This window comes from Phlebotomus argentipes, unplaced genomic scaffold, assembly GCF_947086385.1.
Source record: "Phlebotomus argentipes unplaced genomic scaffold, Phlebotomus argentipes genome assembly scaffold_18, whole genome shotgun sequence".
Classification (NCBI taxonomy): domain Eukaryota; kingdom Metazoa; phylum Arthropoda; class Insecta; order Diptera; family Psychodidae; genus Phlebotomus; species Phlebotomus argentipes.
In genome coordinates this window covers 9,887,696-9,904,559 of record NW_026776177.1, presented here as the reverse complement: position 1 = coordinate 9,904,559, position 16,864 = coordinate 9,887,696, and the positions used below count along the sequence as shown (strand labels likewise).

Sequence of the window (16,864 nt, the reverse complement as noted above, 5' to 3'; positions counted from 1 at the left end):
TAGGAGGTCCCAGAGGAACGCCCTCGACTTTCCGCCAAGGGATTCCCCGGAGGTCCCGAGCGGAGGCTTCATTAATATTTGTATTTGACACCAACTCCCTCTGCGGATGACTGCAGTCTGCATGTAACCTCCAGCGTCTGTCAATCCGTCCTTCAGTGTGGATTATAAATGAGTCGACGCGGGGTTTTTCCGACTGACCGCCAAATTTTTTTTTCTCTCCTCTTCACACAAATTAAGTAAATGGCGAAGAAAGGAGGGAAAATTGGCCAAATGGGCTCAGGCGATTGAGTAAATTAACTTGTTCGTTTCACGCGTCAGTCGATGGTTTTTCATCCCGCGCGCGCCTCTCCTCACGAAATACTTAAGATGCCATCGCTGAGTGTGCAGAAAAACACGAGAGAGCGAGAGCTTTGTTGCATTATATTTTGGGAAAATAGCCATGCTGCCAAATTGTCTATCTCACCTAAAAATATTTCTGTGCCTCGTCATTTTGATCTATAAACAGCCACGTGAATAATGCACACGAAAACACTCAATTCGGGTGTTCGCGCTCACATACCCAAGAATTTGTCATAAGTAATAATCCGGATGATTGTCGAGCTGAGCATTCGCATGAAATGCTTTTTCACTAGATTAAAGATGGACAGTGTATGATTTTGTGGGGATTTTGGAGAGAAATCTCACATTTCTTCCCATTCACTCTGATGCCAATCCGCGCTATTTTAGTCATTTACTCACTGTCACCTCTTCTTCTCCGGCTCCGAACGCCCACACTCGCAGCGAGTGGCCAAAAAGTCGACAGGAGAGGAAATCGTGAAGAAACACACACATGATCTCTCTGGAGATGGAAAACTCGCGCCTGCCTGAGACTTATTTTTGCCGCGCCAAAGATTGTATCGACGGTGGCAAATCCAGACCCTTTTCACTCTGTGCAGAAGGATTTTGGTGTTTGGCACGGATAAGACGGCCGCAACACAAGTCTTGCATTAACTGCGGGAATCTTGAGGAGTTATGGGTCCTCGGGGTCGGCAATGCAAGTTCCGCAAGGAGAACATTATCTCCTTGTGAGATTCTTCTGAGCCCATCCGAAATCGCTCAAGTCCCCCCGGAAAATATATTGAAATTCCCCCTCAACATTCGCGGCTCTGAGACTCTGATGATTCTCTCCCTCTTGCCACCAAGATTCGCGCACTCTCTGCCGCCAGTGTTGAAATGTTAAATGTTTTTCCGAGTCCGCCCAGAGGAAGAGTTGAATCGCACGTACGCTGAGCTTTTTATGTGTGCTCTCTCCATGGTTTCGGGGGTGTAAATTTAGGTGTTTTAGAGCTCTTGCCACATTGTTTACATTATGCAACATAATAGGAATAATTATCATAAATAAGTATCGCCGGCAATTTCCATTTTGACCTCGCCCCACAGCGCTCTGTGTGTGTGTCTCAAATGTTATATTAACTAATATAGCACCCCAGCATATTCCACGTGCTTTATCCCCATCCTATTTGCCCCCTTGTATTATGTATTGAACCTCTCATCCGGGGCAGTTTTATCAGTAAATTCATTGTTGGCTGTAATCTCTTTCGGCCCAAACCTCGACCTCCATACTTTTCTTCCCAGCAAATATTGTACATTATGTAGAGCATAATTTACCTAAAGTCTGGCTAAGTACGGTACGACCATCCTCTCCATGGCAGGCATTTCTGGCATCGAAGGGATTTGTAAATTGGACGAAAGCGTAACCCTTGTGCATGGAGATTCCTGCGAAACAGAACATGAGCAGAAGAATCAGTTAAACATCACTAAAGACAATGAGAAGACGGTTTTTCATAAATGACGATTGGTTAATTTGTTTGTACTTTGCCAAGCATGGAGTTAATAAAGCGAGCAATATTCCCGATATTTTATGAGCCGATAAGTCGAGCTCACAAATACAAAATTTACATTTTTAACCCATTCCGTGTGCTTTTCTCTGTAAATCCTCTTCGTGCAACTAATGCACTCCAAAGCGCTGCAGAAAGCTCGGCGCGATGCTTTTCGTCAAACTTTTTCTTACCCCAAATAATTTATAGACTGTGAATATGCATTAAAAATTCAGAAAATATGCAAAGAAGAATATTGAGGAGAAGAAAAAATGGCTCAAATATGGAAATACAATAACGTCCAAATTGACGTTAGAATAAAATATTTCGTGCACCAAATTATTCAAACAATTTATTATGCCGTATATTCCTCGACTCTTCACCAATGTACAAGAAATTTTCCACCTTAATCCCTTTCTTCCTCTCCATTTGAGGCTCCTTCACCGTGAAAACCAACCCCCTCCTCCCTCATCGCTCCGCCGCGGCCCCGCGTGCTTTCGTGATAGTGGAAAATTGTGTGCGAGGGGCCGCAAGGCGCCTCCGTACGCCTTTGCCGCGCGCGGTGAATATTTCCGAAAAAGATATGAAAACATTTGTATATTTTGCATGTGAGAAGTGTTTTATGCGGGGTTTTATGACCCTCGGAAACACCATGCCACAGCGTCAATGCCGGCATAAATGGGCGATATACGAGGCTAGCCTCACATCCAGGAAGCCCAGAGTGTGTGGGCGTGGGTGGAAGACTTAAAAGTATGTTAAGTGGAAAAATCGATGCAAGTATCTTACACTTCATCGCCACTTTGTACCTCAACATGCCTTCCTTCGACTTCTCCAAAATGGGGGCGGATGGGGCCCTTCACGTCCCCAGTTTCGGCTCGCTCCTCTTCTCTCAGCTCACACCAGCCATTTGGAAGTGATATTCCCGTGTGGGGTGAAAGAGGGCATGGCTAATAAAAGCTTTCCACTTACCGGCTAGTCGACCGTATCGCTGAAACATTCGCTCAACGTCCGTTTTCGAGCACTGAAATGTGTTGAGATTCCCCACGAAAATGCGAGAATTTACCGCCTGCGGATCCTGTGAGTTGGTCTGATTGGACAATTTGGACATCTTCATCTTGACTGGGTTCTCTGCAATTCAAAGGGAAACATTCGCAGCTGTTAATTTCACAACATTTTAACTTATATCATTATTTATAGCCAACTAGAGTTTCACACATTTCAGTCACACCGTAAGTCTGCATAATACCGCTGACGACATAATGTGTTTGCAGAGCAGAATTTGGCCGTGACAAAGCACAGATGACAGCAATATTTATGCTCTTACTTTTGAGACACACAAACTGTGGATTTCGAAAAGACTCCCAATTGTCAATGAAGCCGAGAAGGTTAAGTTTGGGATTCTTGATTTCGGATCAGATGTTTATTTCATGGGTGATGAACAGGCCCGTCCATCACGGCTCCTTGTCGTCTAAATGTGGCAATTTGGCTCTCCCCATGACTTCTGGCTGACGTCGGAATTCTCCTCTCGAGGAGCCCCTAATTGTTGTGCCCTGAGATATGCATTTGCGGGGCATTCCTTCGGCACGTCGGAACGGAGTTCTTGTCCCCGAAGTATTACCAGGAATTACGAGAAGACAAACAACCCCCCAGTGTCGTGGTGCGGTGGTAATTCCTGCCATGAGAGTGCGAATGCGTCATGAGTCTCTGTGTGACCTGCGATGTCAAGGCGGCAAAATATGAGAGAGACATTTATACATAATAATCCGTGACAGTGACATCATCCAAAATGGGCTGAACCCATACTTGGGCGAAGGCAGACAGAATCGGCTGGGCGAGGGAATAGTCTCGGGTAATTAATTCCTCGTCATTGCCGTGAGACATGTCACGTTTATGGGCTCATATTTACTTCATCCAGGTCTCATGGAGCACCGGCAGTCTCATGTGGGTCGCCCAACCCCGCAGCACAGACGGGGATGCCATCAGGCGAGATTGGGATGCATCATTTTCCGGGCTCCTGCTCACCACCCACACGGTGGGGTTCAGACGGGGAGGGAAAGGGAGAGAGAGAGAGTCTCCTGGACCCCCGGGGAGTGATACACCATGAAATCACGTGAGGGGTGAAGAGGCCATATTCTTCAAATGGGCCTGATTTAATTATTCGGATGTGCCTAATAAATTTGCTCTCCTGTAAATCGAGTCATTGGTCAAATTCACAAAACACCGCCGATGCTCTTCCGTGTTCGGTGTGAGAAAGTGGCAGCAGAAAAGCCCAAGGCAGGAGTGAAAAGTTTCTGCCACTGTGGCTGAGATTATGCACTAATTCGGTGGGTAAACTGGATGGAAATTGAATAACATTTTGGTGCGCGGGAACTTCATTATTTCATCCATTGTCAGTGGATTTCCATATTGTGGGTGGCGCGCGAGGGCAGAAATGGGGAGAATATTACAATTCAGCGCGGTGCAACTGTGTGAAATGTCTGAATGCTATATTTCGCGAATCTTTCCAACTCACTCATTTGCAATCCCGCACCCTTGGCAAAACGCTAAAGATAATTTCTCACCCTACGTGTTAACAAAGTTTATACAATTTAATAGTGTTAATGCCAGTGGAATAGTTGGTATGCAGATTTATGACTACTCGCAATATTATATGCATACTCATGTATATATGGTGAGTTGCTCAGCCGTAACTTGGAGGGTGTGCGAACATTCAAAGTTACCACAATGATGAGGATGTTTGAATGCAGACTTTTTCGCAGAGAAATTGTGCAATAAGTACTGGAAAAGCGGAAGAGTTTATCTACAGCATTCTTTTTCATGCTTCGCATTTGCGCAATTCAGAACTCCGAAATTGGCGGTTTTGTTGATTCACTAGCATAGAAATACACAATTGAATGTTTAGGCAATTAATGAGGGAAAACTTTTAGGTCATTATTTTTTATTGGACATAAAATTTAAAATTGGCGTAAATATAAAACCCCCAGGAATTATATTTCCAAAAGCTACCATAAACCAATTCTCACGTGATTTCTTTTAATTAGAGAACCTCAGAGGTTCGCAAATGCAACAGATTACAGTCAATTAAAAGTTAAAAAATCATCAAGGCTCGATTGTAATCTCGTTGCACGAAACTGCCCACAAAATCCGTGAAAGTTCTCCATTGAATTCCTCCACGTGTGACTCCTAAGCTTCTCCCACGGCATTCAGGTTGAATCATGTTTAAATAATGCCCCCAGTAGATTTTCACCCAAAATGAGCTCGAGCAGGTGTGTGCGCGCGTGAAAAAGTCAATAGAAATTCTCTCATGTTTCCACGAGAGACCGAAGCAAAGGATTTAGCCAAGTGTGGAGGAAGTGCGATGAATTGGAAGTGCCATAAATCAGCTGGATTCATTCTCATGCGCGGCGCACGGAGAAGACAAAAAGCGCATGAAAGCTCAGCGAATGTAATTATTGTTCATACATGACACTCAAAGCTCAACCCCACACTTTTCCAACCCTGCCACACCATCGTGAATATTTCACACGCTGCTGGAGGACGAATGCTGAGGACAAAAATTCGACTGATGGTGACTAAAACACGCTGGAAAATTTACATCATCGCGCACAAAAATGTCGACTGGAAATTCCTATCCCATCTTTGGCCATGTACAGTACATTCTTCGTCGCCATTCGAGCCGCTTTAATGTGGTCACGAGTTGAGAAAAGGTGCTTCAGAGAGAGAATTTGGGATAATGAATTTACGCGAGTTTTAGAGCATTAAACACAACTTTCTCTTGAGCCGGAAAAGTTAGTCCAGTTATTGAAGATTGGCAGAAGAGAATCCATTTCACGAGATTAGTCAAAATTTGAAGTGTTAAAAATCAAGTAGTTACTTTACCTTTTAAAAATCTTTTACAATATATTGTGTGAGCGAGAAACTTTATGATATTGTATGAACTTTCTCCAAGAGATTATTATGTATGTTTCATGTATGTCTTGCAGCTGTTGAACCTCTTCAAGGGGGATGAAAAAGAAGCCAAGTACAACTATTATTTCGTCAGTTTTATGGTTGACAACGACAAAGTGGAATATAGTAATTCAAGTGCATATATTTTAATTTCTTTATGACTTTCCTGCGCTGAGCACTCTTTCATGCGAGGACTTTCCACTCATCGCGGCAAAAAGCTCCAAATATATGAAAAATTTATAAAGCTCGTCACAGTGGCAAGTTGGGCAAAGTGGAGAGAATCCAAAACCCTCGTGAAGTGAGACGGCGAAAGAGTGACAAAAGGGGGGCGGCGGCTGAAGGGGTGTTTTTCCTCTATATTACAGTTAAAAGAGAAATACCACGAGGAGAACGTGCTTTCGCTCTTATGTATAATATTCTGGAGTATATTCAATGGCAGAAAAAGCATTCGTTTGTGATGTTAAAAGTAAATAATACACTTTTTGGAATTTCATAGCTCTCTCCCTCTCTCTCTCTGTCTCTCTCGTCTGGCAAACTGCACAGCAAATTGTGTGAGATTTTCCCCGCGCGCACCTTTTATTGCATTTTCCCTTCCGCCGTGGCACTTCATCGCTGAGGCTTTCATCCCTTGGTGATTCAATGTGCAAAACTTCTATCGAGCATTTTTCCATGTACATTTTTAAATGCTACACAATTCACCATTATTGATGGGGATGGCGGAGAGAGGATGCAGGATGTATACTGAAGAGGTGGCGGTAAAAAGTCTCCAGGATGAACAAGTGCCGGCAAAGTACAATAATACTGTGAAAGTTTGTCTTTCTCGCACTGCAAAGTCTTCGGTGAGTGAACAATTGCTTGGGAGGAAAAATTGAGAAGCGGACGAAAGTTCCTTTTTCCGCCCATGGACTATTCAGGAAATTTGTTTGCAATTTCTATTAAATTGTTGCTTCACTCCAATCGGACCTCTTCTGCATTTTTTTCACCCCTCGCTTTCGCCCCCAGATCGCCAAGGGTGCACACGAGATGGTTCACCAAGTCGAGACACTGTCTGACTCCATAAATTTTAAACTTTAACACGGTCAGGATACTCAAACTTGATGTTTTCATCCTAGTTTACTGGGAAGTGAGAGCGAGATGAACTCCATGTAATCTCCTATTTTGCCGTATACAATTCGAGAGGCCACTTCCACCCCTTTTATTCCCCATAAGAGACAAACAAGTTCAAAAGTTTATCGTCTCTGGGCCCAAACTTGTGTATTTTTTCCGCTAACTTTTCCACACCCGAAAACGTGTCTGAAATGCAGGGCAATTTGACGATGCAATTACTTCTCCTATTCAAATGAGAAATTAAAAATCTATTATGGACTGGAAATTGGAGCCTCTCAAGTCCAATCCACGTGAGAGATTTCCTGACGGATGAAGAGCGACAAGAAGGGCGGCGAGAATTGAATGAAGTGAGAGGTGATAAATGTAGCTTTCTATGATAATGAAAAGTCCTGATGTTTTAAACATTTCGCCACCCCCAAAACACCCTCAATTTTCCCTTCAGTGCAAATGCGCGAAAGAGCACGAAACCTCGCCGCAATGGCACTGCCAATATTGTTTTATTGGCTCTCTCTCTGTCTTAATGCAAATGAAATTCTGTGAAAAAATACATTCTGTTTACGCAGCGGTGAAGCAATACGGCACACTTGGCAAATTTCTTTGCGCCGGAATTTCGCAATTCATTGCATTTAAATTGGGCATTTTCCACCCGCGAAGGCCTCGCGAGAGGTATGATATTACTATACAATATATTGTAATTTATCACAAAATTCACGGGAATTCGCAATGGTGTAAATTTAATTTTTCCGCCAATGCCATCTTGTGCGATTCAATTGAAGAGTGTCGCAAGTGTTAAAATTTTCTTTTAGCTGATGGCAATCCTTTTCGTAATTGTGTGACTTGCTAAATAATTCTGCAAATTATTGTTGTCACAACCACAACTCAATTAGGGTCTTATTTGTGGGTCCGCACGTCGACAGTGCGCTCCACACCCAGCAAGAAATGTAGCACACATTTAGTAATTGAAAACGCAATTTCATTCCACCTTGTGTTGGAGTTCCTTTGCCGTCACATTCATAATATTTTGTGACTCCTCATTCCCTTTCTTGTTGCCAACCCCAAACCCGAGAGCCGCCGCACTTTCGCAACCCCAGCCAGACAAAACACAGGACCTGGAGCTCTTGCAAGGAGCAACTAGTTAAAATCAGATTTTCGTTTATGGTGTGTGTGTGTGTGTTTATGCCATGATCACAAAATGATAATGTAGTTTTCAGACTTTTCCCACTCTCGCCGTCCCTAGAAATTGCTCGGTTGCTCCAAGAGCGAGAGAGGGAGAAAGCATGGCCAAAAGGTGAAAAAGGCAACCGTTCTACATTGCAATTTGCCTTGAGTTTCTAATCCAATTGCGATTTTAATTACAAGTTGAGCGAAAAATACGCAATGGCGCAATTATGTCAATAGAATAACTTCTGAGACGCATAATGTATGAATTTTACATTCAGCGTGTAATGCAATTTAACTTAACTCCAATTGAGGTTTTGTTCGAACTTACATCCTTAAGATGGATGTATTAAAGGCACCGCAGGTCTTAATATACGAGTCACATTAAATATGTACGCCAATCTCTCTCCCCATCAAGTGCACTCGACTTGAATTTCACTTCACAACATTTTTCCACCCTCCGCGGTTAGTTTCTGCCATCGGCACATCATAATGTCGATTTTAATCAATCACTGTCAGAATTAACTTACGATATCAATTACTTCTTTTCGTTACAACGTCACGAGAGTATGATTAATTTAGACGAATTAGTTGTCGTCAGAACTTATTAGTTTGTGAGTGTCACACTTTTCCCATTAAAGTCCACTCGGTGAGCTTTTCACCCTCTCGTGATGGGAAAATGTGAGTTGAATTTTCACGATTTTTCCCCCGGAAATTAAATTATTGAAGCCCCAATTCGATTATGCACACAACAATAGCAGTTTCGACTTACGACGATCGAGAGGAAGTAAATCCCATACAGGAAGATTGTGTCTTCATCCTTGTTGCAGACTTATTAGACAAAATGTATATAAAATCACTTATCAATAATGTGTAAGAGATTCCAAGGGGCAGATATTATGATTGGAAGTGGTGTACAATTTTTAAGGAAGTAATAAGAAGTAGAAATGGTAAAATATTTGCATTACAAATGCTTCTGTTTCAAGAAATAGAAACATTTTCTAAATTATTTTGCTTATTTTATTGCTTTTCTAGGTTATGTTATTAACGTAAAACATAATCCGGGGATTCAAGTAATCTTCAAACCCGAATTTGTGTTCGAAAAACTTCAGATAACTCTTTCCTCAGTTATTCTACAATATTTGCACGATAAACTATATATATATTTTTGGATAGGGATCAAAATGTCATGTTTTACTACCACTTATCAACGTTTTATAGTAAACTAAACACTCTTAAGTCTCTCCTACTCACAAATGGTGCATTCGTGACGATCACAAGATGCTCAATGCTACTATTGACTGTTTTTCACCGCAAATATGCCTCCGTAATGTCTGCACTAAACCCCTTGGCGTTCCTGTGGCCATTTCCTCAAAGTGCACAAATTCCCCCGATGATTGTGCAATGTAGCGTGTCTGATGCACACATATCTCATGTAAACTGATCTCGGCATTGTGTCAGATTCGGCGGAGATGGAGGATTATTGGAGGCGAGCGTGAGTGCGTTATGGCGAGGCTATATTTGCAAGCAACACGACTTTGGGTAAACGCATCTCTGCTGACGACGCATCAGCATTAATATATGCGAAATAGTCTGCTAATCAATGGTGAATTAAGTGCCACTTGTCAGTCGATTAATCGGTGTTAATTAAATGTGGATGTACGGTAATTGACTAATTCAGCACACATATTCACTCGCCCTACATTGGGCTGAGCAAACTCCACCATAAATTTATCACCGCACACACACACACGGCGGAGAGTGAGAGGAGCTGATGGGGAATGGAAAATATAATTAAATACATCCTGAATAATTGTAGATTAGCTTTCAACATGAGGAAAGTGCGCAAGGGTGGATGGATTCATTAAATTAATTTCATCTAATTAAGATGGCATTTGTATCAGAAATTAATGGAACTTCATTAAATCACTGTCCAATTTGGCAATTCACTTCACAGCCACTTTTCACGCTTCACACTCGCTCGACTCCGGCACACACTTCATGTCCTCCACCGGATGCCATTTTCTCCGAATGTCACAGGCCAGAATGCGTGTGTCGAGGCGCTTTTGCTGGGGATTTGTTGGCAATGAAAATATGTAGTGATGATCACAATGAAGAAATTGGTAGGAAGGTAAATTAGTTGAGTAACTATGTATTCTCCAAACACCTGGAGATGTATTAATTTGCAATAATATGTCTTTTTCATTAGGCAAACTCTCGTGTGCGCCACACAAACTGTACTCTCAGCATATAGAAATGACAAATGTTTGGATATACCGGCAAAATTTAATTCTCATTTCATATGAAAATCACATTTTCCTCTCCCCCCTAAAAGCATATATAGATAAGTTGTGTAAATTTTATTCTTGGACGTGCGCTCTTCCAACACACCAATTCCGCACGGCGAGAAGCTCTTCCTGTTGCGCATCCACTGAAGTTTATTTAGTGAATTTGCGAGAATTGCAGCTAGACTCCACAATATTAAGTTCTCAAAACAAACATCTGAGGAATGCCAAGGAGGAGCGCGCGGTGGAAGTTTGGGAAGCGCAAACCCACTGAATTTCCCACACACACACATCCATCGATTATTGCATTTGCAATACATGAGATACTGTTTGCTCTTCTCACTTCCACGGACTTTGTCCTGGAAGTGAGTTTGGCCAACAAATATTGATAGTGAGTTTCTAATTATTGGCTGGGAATATTTTGCTTCTTGCTTGAAAATTGATACAATCAATCAGTGTGAGTGTAGCACACACGGAAATTAAATCATGAACACACAAAAGCCGAGGAGAGGAAAGTCAAATATGATTAGTAATTGAAATTGGAAGCTGATTGTGTGCAGACAAACATCGTATAAGATTAGAATACATTTAAGATGCATTTCCACCCTCAATTTTGTGTGCTTGTTTCTGTGTATTTACAAATAACAATTGCTTTTTTTTCGTCCAAATTCATGCACTTAATCCAACTGCTTTCCTTCCTGCTCACAAAATACAAAACACTATACTATATGTACATCCATTCGCTATGAAAATTCCCCCCAAATTAGTTAAAGCCGTGTGAATGGCGAATCTGTGTGAAGTCTCACGTGATAAACCCAAATATTTATACCGCAAACTGTGCCAGTTTTCTTTCCGCTTCAGAAACTTTCAGTTTGACGCTGTCGGCATAATTGTTTCAATCAGTTTTAGCCCAATAAAATAGATATGTTATGAGGAAAATAAAACGCTCTCAGCATAGTGAATTTGCGAATAAACATTTATAATATTATTGAGGGGGGTTCATCGATTTTATTATTATATTTTCAACCAAATTCTCACAACGCTTTTTCACTGCAGAGTCTCAAATGTTAAAACCATCAGTGAAAAAAGCCGTTGTGGTTATTGTTTCACGGTATTAAATTGAGTGGGGGAAAAACATGTGCATAAATTGATTATTAGCGGCAATATTTTCAAGTTTTTTTTTGCATTTGTGGCTGAAAATGCATTGTAGGCACCAGGCGCCTCCATCACACTGGATGGAGACGCCTGGTGGTGTGGAGTTTTGAGTGGGATTTCACGTGTGTGTGTCTGTCTGAGAATTTTATCCCCCGAAGAAAATCATACCTCAGCACAAGATTTTGGGGAATCTATAAATAAAGTCTCAATCATGTTGAAATCTGAGCGTCATTGGTTGAACACACCTTGTTATTCGGTTGAGAGTGTGCTAAATATTTCAGTAAAATTCGTGCGAGAAATACTTGAGTGTTTCATCACAAAACTCTCGGCGAATGCCGTGAGATTAATTGAACCATTTTAGTGGTTAAAACATTATATTGATTTGCTCAGGCTGCAGTGGAAAGTATCCCCGAAAGTACCTTTAAAAGTGGCACATTCATCTGTATGGATGCCGTGAATAGAAAAAAAGGAAAAAGCGAGGATGGGCGAATTGATAAATCGCCAATTGTGAAATCATTTAGCTCTCTGTGATCTCTTTTGCGGATGAAGGACGGACAAAAACTCCATGAACTTGCCACCCCATGTCACACAATTCTCTCTCATTGGGCTTTATGCAAAATTTATGCTGCACCCCTGAATAATTACAATTCGGCGAACAGATTAAAACTTCCCATAGAGAGTTTAAAATGCACAAATAATTCATTTTCATGCAGACAAAATCACCACTGGCGAACTCTCACCCACCCTTAAATCAGGGGCTAATCATGGAAATGGCGACTCAAAGATGGACACGAATAATCTCAAGACTCTCATAGAAACAACCCACAAACCCGCAAAAGTGCATCAATTTTCGCATGTTGTGAAACTCAATCGGGAAACACATGAAAATCAGCAGCGAACAGCCCCTCAGGCTCCATTATTTTCATCCAATATCCAATTCATCCTTCACAGAAGGGGTGAAAACTACGGTATGGCTTGCATTTTGCGGAGATATTTAAATGCATCGTGCTTTTATTGTTCGCCCTTGCGATGCGTTCTAACGTTTTTTGAGCTTCGCTGTGAGGGCAAAAAACAGTGGGGAGAAGTTTCTGGGTTTTTGGACGCTGAGCCATGAAAAAGCACTCATATGAATAGATTAATGAGTGGAAATAAAATTTTTATATTGAAAAAGCATACCCACAGGTAAATTTACACAGTGGAAAACTTTTAGTCCACCATTTTTTCACCCACAAACTCCGGCACATCGCGGAAATTCCCATAATTTCCACCGATTCTCTTAATCGGCTTTATTTTTATACCATCCAAATTCTCATGTTTGCCGTGTTATTTATTTACAATTCTTTCATCACGCATTCTCTGGCTCATGGATTGTAATTTGGAGCAAATATAGTGGAGTGAAATAGATATTATTGCGAGCTTTGTTCACACAGATGTCGATCAGAGATTTTCGATGCAGAAATTCAGCTCACACATTCAAATAAATGGATCTATTCTCAATCAAACACAGGAATGTAAGCTTTAGACATGTAAAAGTTTAACAGTCGAACTGAATAAGGAAAAACAGCCCTTCGAATTCTCGCTCAGTGTTTTGAGTAGTTCTAGGCGATTTCATAATGTGTAAGAGAAAAAAATTGTGAAATTTGATAAAATTAATAAAATACAAGTAAATAATTAAGAAATTTGTGATGTTCATGCTTAAAAATTAGAGCCACAATTACTGATTCATCAATTTTTGCAAGTTATTCTGCAGCTTCCGATCTGTGACTCTGCCTTTTTACAGATTCATTCAAACAACTTCTGGAAGTCGTGTTAAAATTACACATTCAGGTGGTACAAAATGTTTTAACACATGTTAATTAGAATAGAAAATAACACAATTGGTGAATTTTGTTTAACACAATCGCCTTTTTAAGCCATGCATGTGTGACTTAGAATAGCAAAGGTGTGTGTTAAACCAATATAACACATTTTTAACACTTCTTGTGTGACTGAGAATTGCACCAAAATGCTATGAATGTTCATATGCTCATATGATGGTTGAAAAAGTATGAATTTTTGCAATAGCAGCGAAACCGCAGCAAAAATCCTACACAATTGAGATAAATTCCTCCCTTAAACTCCTGCCCTCACATTTCACAATGAACCTGTGTGGCAAATTTGCACAGAGAGAATTTAATTAATTTACACAATGTAAGAATGAGAAGAAAATGTAAAAAGATCCCGTCATATGGTATGAATTTGATGGAGCTCAACCTCAAAATACTCGCACGAACTTCTTCGGGGCCACATTTTGACGTTTGGCTTGCGAGACAGCGTGGAAATCTTTCAGCAGGTGATATTAATTAAATTTAATAATTTCTGTACTTTCTCACTCTGAGACATTCCGCCCAGATATAATGATAGTTTTTGGTGATGGAAGTTGTTTGACAGGGAAATTTTCAGCTCAATTAGCAAATGCCAAAACTGGGGGTGTTTTTTTCCATATGGTTTTGCGGAGAAATTATTTTGATATTCAGAGACAAAGAAAACACCCAACGATTCGACCGGGGGAAAATTCTAAGAAAACATTCATCACCTCAATGTTCTTTGTCTCAATGAACGGCGCGAGTTTTTTTTACGCGCCACAATGTGACTTTTACACGCACAGAAAAACACTCGCACGTTTTATAGCGAAAATATAAGTTTATATACATATGTTTATATGTCGAAAGGTCGAGAGAGTTGTGAGAAGAAAGGCAAAATAATCTGTAGATAATTAAAAATAGATTTTCCTACCTTTTTACCGCGCTCTCTTGTGCAATTTTCCCTCCACTTGCACGTTAATGAATAATTTGTTGCGACTACAGAGATGTTGTTTGCCGGGCGAACAGAGAGTGTGATTCACTCACAATCACTCACTCTGATGGTCTTTTCTTCCTATGTGTTTCGGTATAATCATCAAATAGTGATGCAGAAGAATCTCCTGGGCGCAATTTCTATGGTCGCACACTAGAAAAGAGAAAATGGCAGGAAAAATTGGAGTAAAGTGTGCCGCCTCTTCGGATGAATAAACTATTTATTTTAATCTCCCCAGAAAGACATCATCTATGCCACGTACCCATAATACTGCCGCAACACCAATCACATTATTGCCAAATACGTCGGGAATTGTTTTCGGTATTCATGTGCATTATTTCCATGCTATTCGCGTTGTGGCATCGCCGAAAGTGCGGCAGCATATTTGGCAGGATGAAAGAGATTCTGTGCAATCTTCTCGTCAATCAATTTGCCAGGGTGTAATAACATCGAGGGGGCTGATTAATGCAATTATTGAGGGGAGAATAAAGGGTGTGTGCATTATTATAAATTCAGTAACGTGTTATGTTGCATTTTGTAAACCAAAAGGGCAACAAATCACATCTATGGTGGAAATAGAATAGTTCTTGTCCATTTTTAATTAGAAATAGAATTTTTACTCTTTAGCAAATTGTCTTAGGAAGCTCTTTAGTCCGTTCATTTCCTCTTGCCGTGTTCATTGGAGGGATTCGCTTGAGCTTCCTCCTCCACTCCTGGTCATCCCATAAATGCACATCGTTGGTCACCTCACCCTCGACTTCCCGCCACATGCGGATTTGCAGGGGGCGAGAGAGAGACTCTTGCGGTTTACTGGTTACGGTCAAATGGTGTTGGACGGAAGTCTTGAGTGGCGAGTGGGAGGCTTTTTTCTGGCCACACTCAGGGGCGAAAATGGTAACAATATGGGAATGGCGAGAGTAACACAACAATAAATTATTGTATGGGGTTTTTCTCTTTGCGCCCTCCACCAATTCCTCGGCGGAGGAAAGATGGGATTTCCACCCTCTGGGAGAGGGAGTGGGGGTGGGGGATGTCTCTCGCAGTGATGGTGAAAAGCAACAATCACATGTGAATTTACTTCTGACCTTTTTTCCCTCCGCTCTTAAGCTCTGTCTCGGAGTCTTTTACACCACTGCGGCTTTTTTCTCCCTGCGACGAGGGAAATCTCGGCGTTGTCCATGGAAATCACAGCACAGAGAGGCGAGAATGAATTTAGCGCGCGTGTGAATTATTCAGCGAATGGACAGCACGAGATTTAACGGCTCTGGAAATCCGCGAAACTCTGTGGGATTCACGTGAGATCCCGGAGTGATGAAACCGTGGAAGTTTGTCCATTAAACACAGTCCGCACAGCAAGACAGGGCGTCCGGGGGGGCGTGAATGTGGGCGGCCCGTGGGGGCGACAGAAGCCCTGCAAGAGACCACCAGACATCGACTGCGGACGCGATGAAGAAGAGACTCTCTCGCGCGGCCTGGAGCACGTCCTCGCGTCGCGACACTGAGACACAGACTGCCGTTCCCCACGACGCGTGGGGCAGCAGATCGACGCTGGTTGGCCGAAGCGTCGCCGCGCTCGGCGGCGCTCGGCCGCGCCACGCGCAGCGCATCCCCGCCACCGTGCTTGCGACCTGAGCGGTGGGGCTGAGGCTCCGGGGCGCCGAGGTGAGCCCGAGAGTAGGTGGAAGTATCAACAGATAGCGGGATTAGACAACATATCCTGCAGGCAAGGAGGTGGGGACACGATGTGGTTGGATTACCATTTGACGGAATGCTGGGGGTGACACTCGGCGGAGGGGCGGATGATGGGAAATCCCATAAAAAATTTATTCACAGCGTCATGTCTTTTTCATTTTAGCCCATCTCCACTCTGCCCATTGTTGCTCCAGTGAAAGCCGGGATGAAAGATCCAGCGATACACCTTTGAAATTAATATGTCTTGCATCTTTCGCCGACCTCGTGGCTGCCTTCTGACACGGGAGCGGGCGGGATTAAAATCCTCCGGCAAACTATCAAATATCACAGGTAATCCCAGTGCTGAACATGCAGTCAGTGAGTTGATGGATTGATTACGATGTAACGCAGGATCAGGAGAGGTAGCATAGAGTCATAGAAAATCATCTACAATTTAAACATGCTAAAATAAATTAGGAAAATCTTCAGAATTTGACGGCGTTTCAGAATGACTCTTCTTTTCGGCCGCAACCACCGCAGAAGTGCTTGCGAGTCTAGCGTAGACTTTATCAGTAGATTCTCACTTGATCTGGTGCAGCTGCATAGCGAAAAATCACAGTGAATTACGGATTTGAATAATGCAGCGCATTCCCATCGGAATTTCCCTGCCATCGGCATTTGCAGGCGAAAGTATAAAGTTGTGAGCGAATGTGCAAATGGTGGAGGACGTATCCGAAATTCTGGTGACACGGAGCGCCGGAGAGGCCCCGGGGGGAGGAAAATCCGTGACGATGGTGAGTGCAGAGCGTCTAACTAGTTCCTCTCCACGGTGTCACCGTGCTCTTGCCG

General features: G+C 42.2%; 1 protein-coding gene across 3 annotated transcripts in view; it reads right to left on the bottom strand.

Moving 5' to 3' along the window:
* Positions 1-15,850, bottom strand: part of LOC132260079 (uncharacterized) — a 29,961-nt gene extending 14,111 nt beyond the window's left edge. For 2 of the 3 annotated variants that reach the window (XM_059757997.1, XM_059757998.1), the window contains exons 1-4: positions 15,430-15,850; positions 14,285-14,497; positions 2,826-2,984; positions 1,648-1,755 (exon numbers count right to left, since the gene is read on the bottom strand). In XM_059757997.1, coding sequence (XP_059613980.1) covers positions 1,648-1,755; positions 2,826-2,970 — 253 coding nt within the window. In that variant the 5' untranslated portion in view covers positions 2,971-2,984; positions 14,285-14,497; positions 15,430-15,850. Of the gene's footprint in view, positions 1-1,647; positions 1,756-2,662; positions 2,985-14,284; positions 14,498-15,429 lie in introns of those variants that run through there. The other variant, XM_059757999.1, reaches the window with a different exon arrangement.
* Positions 15,851-16,864: the final 1,014 nt, after the last annotated feature.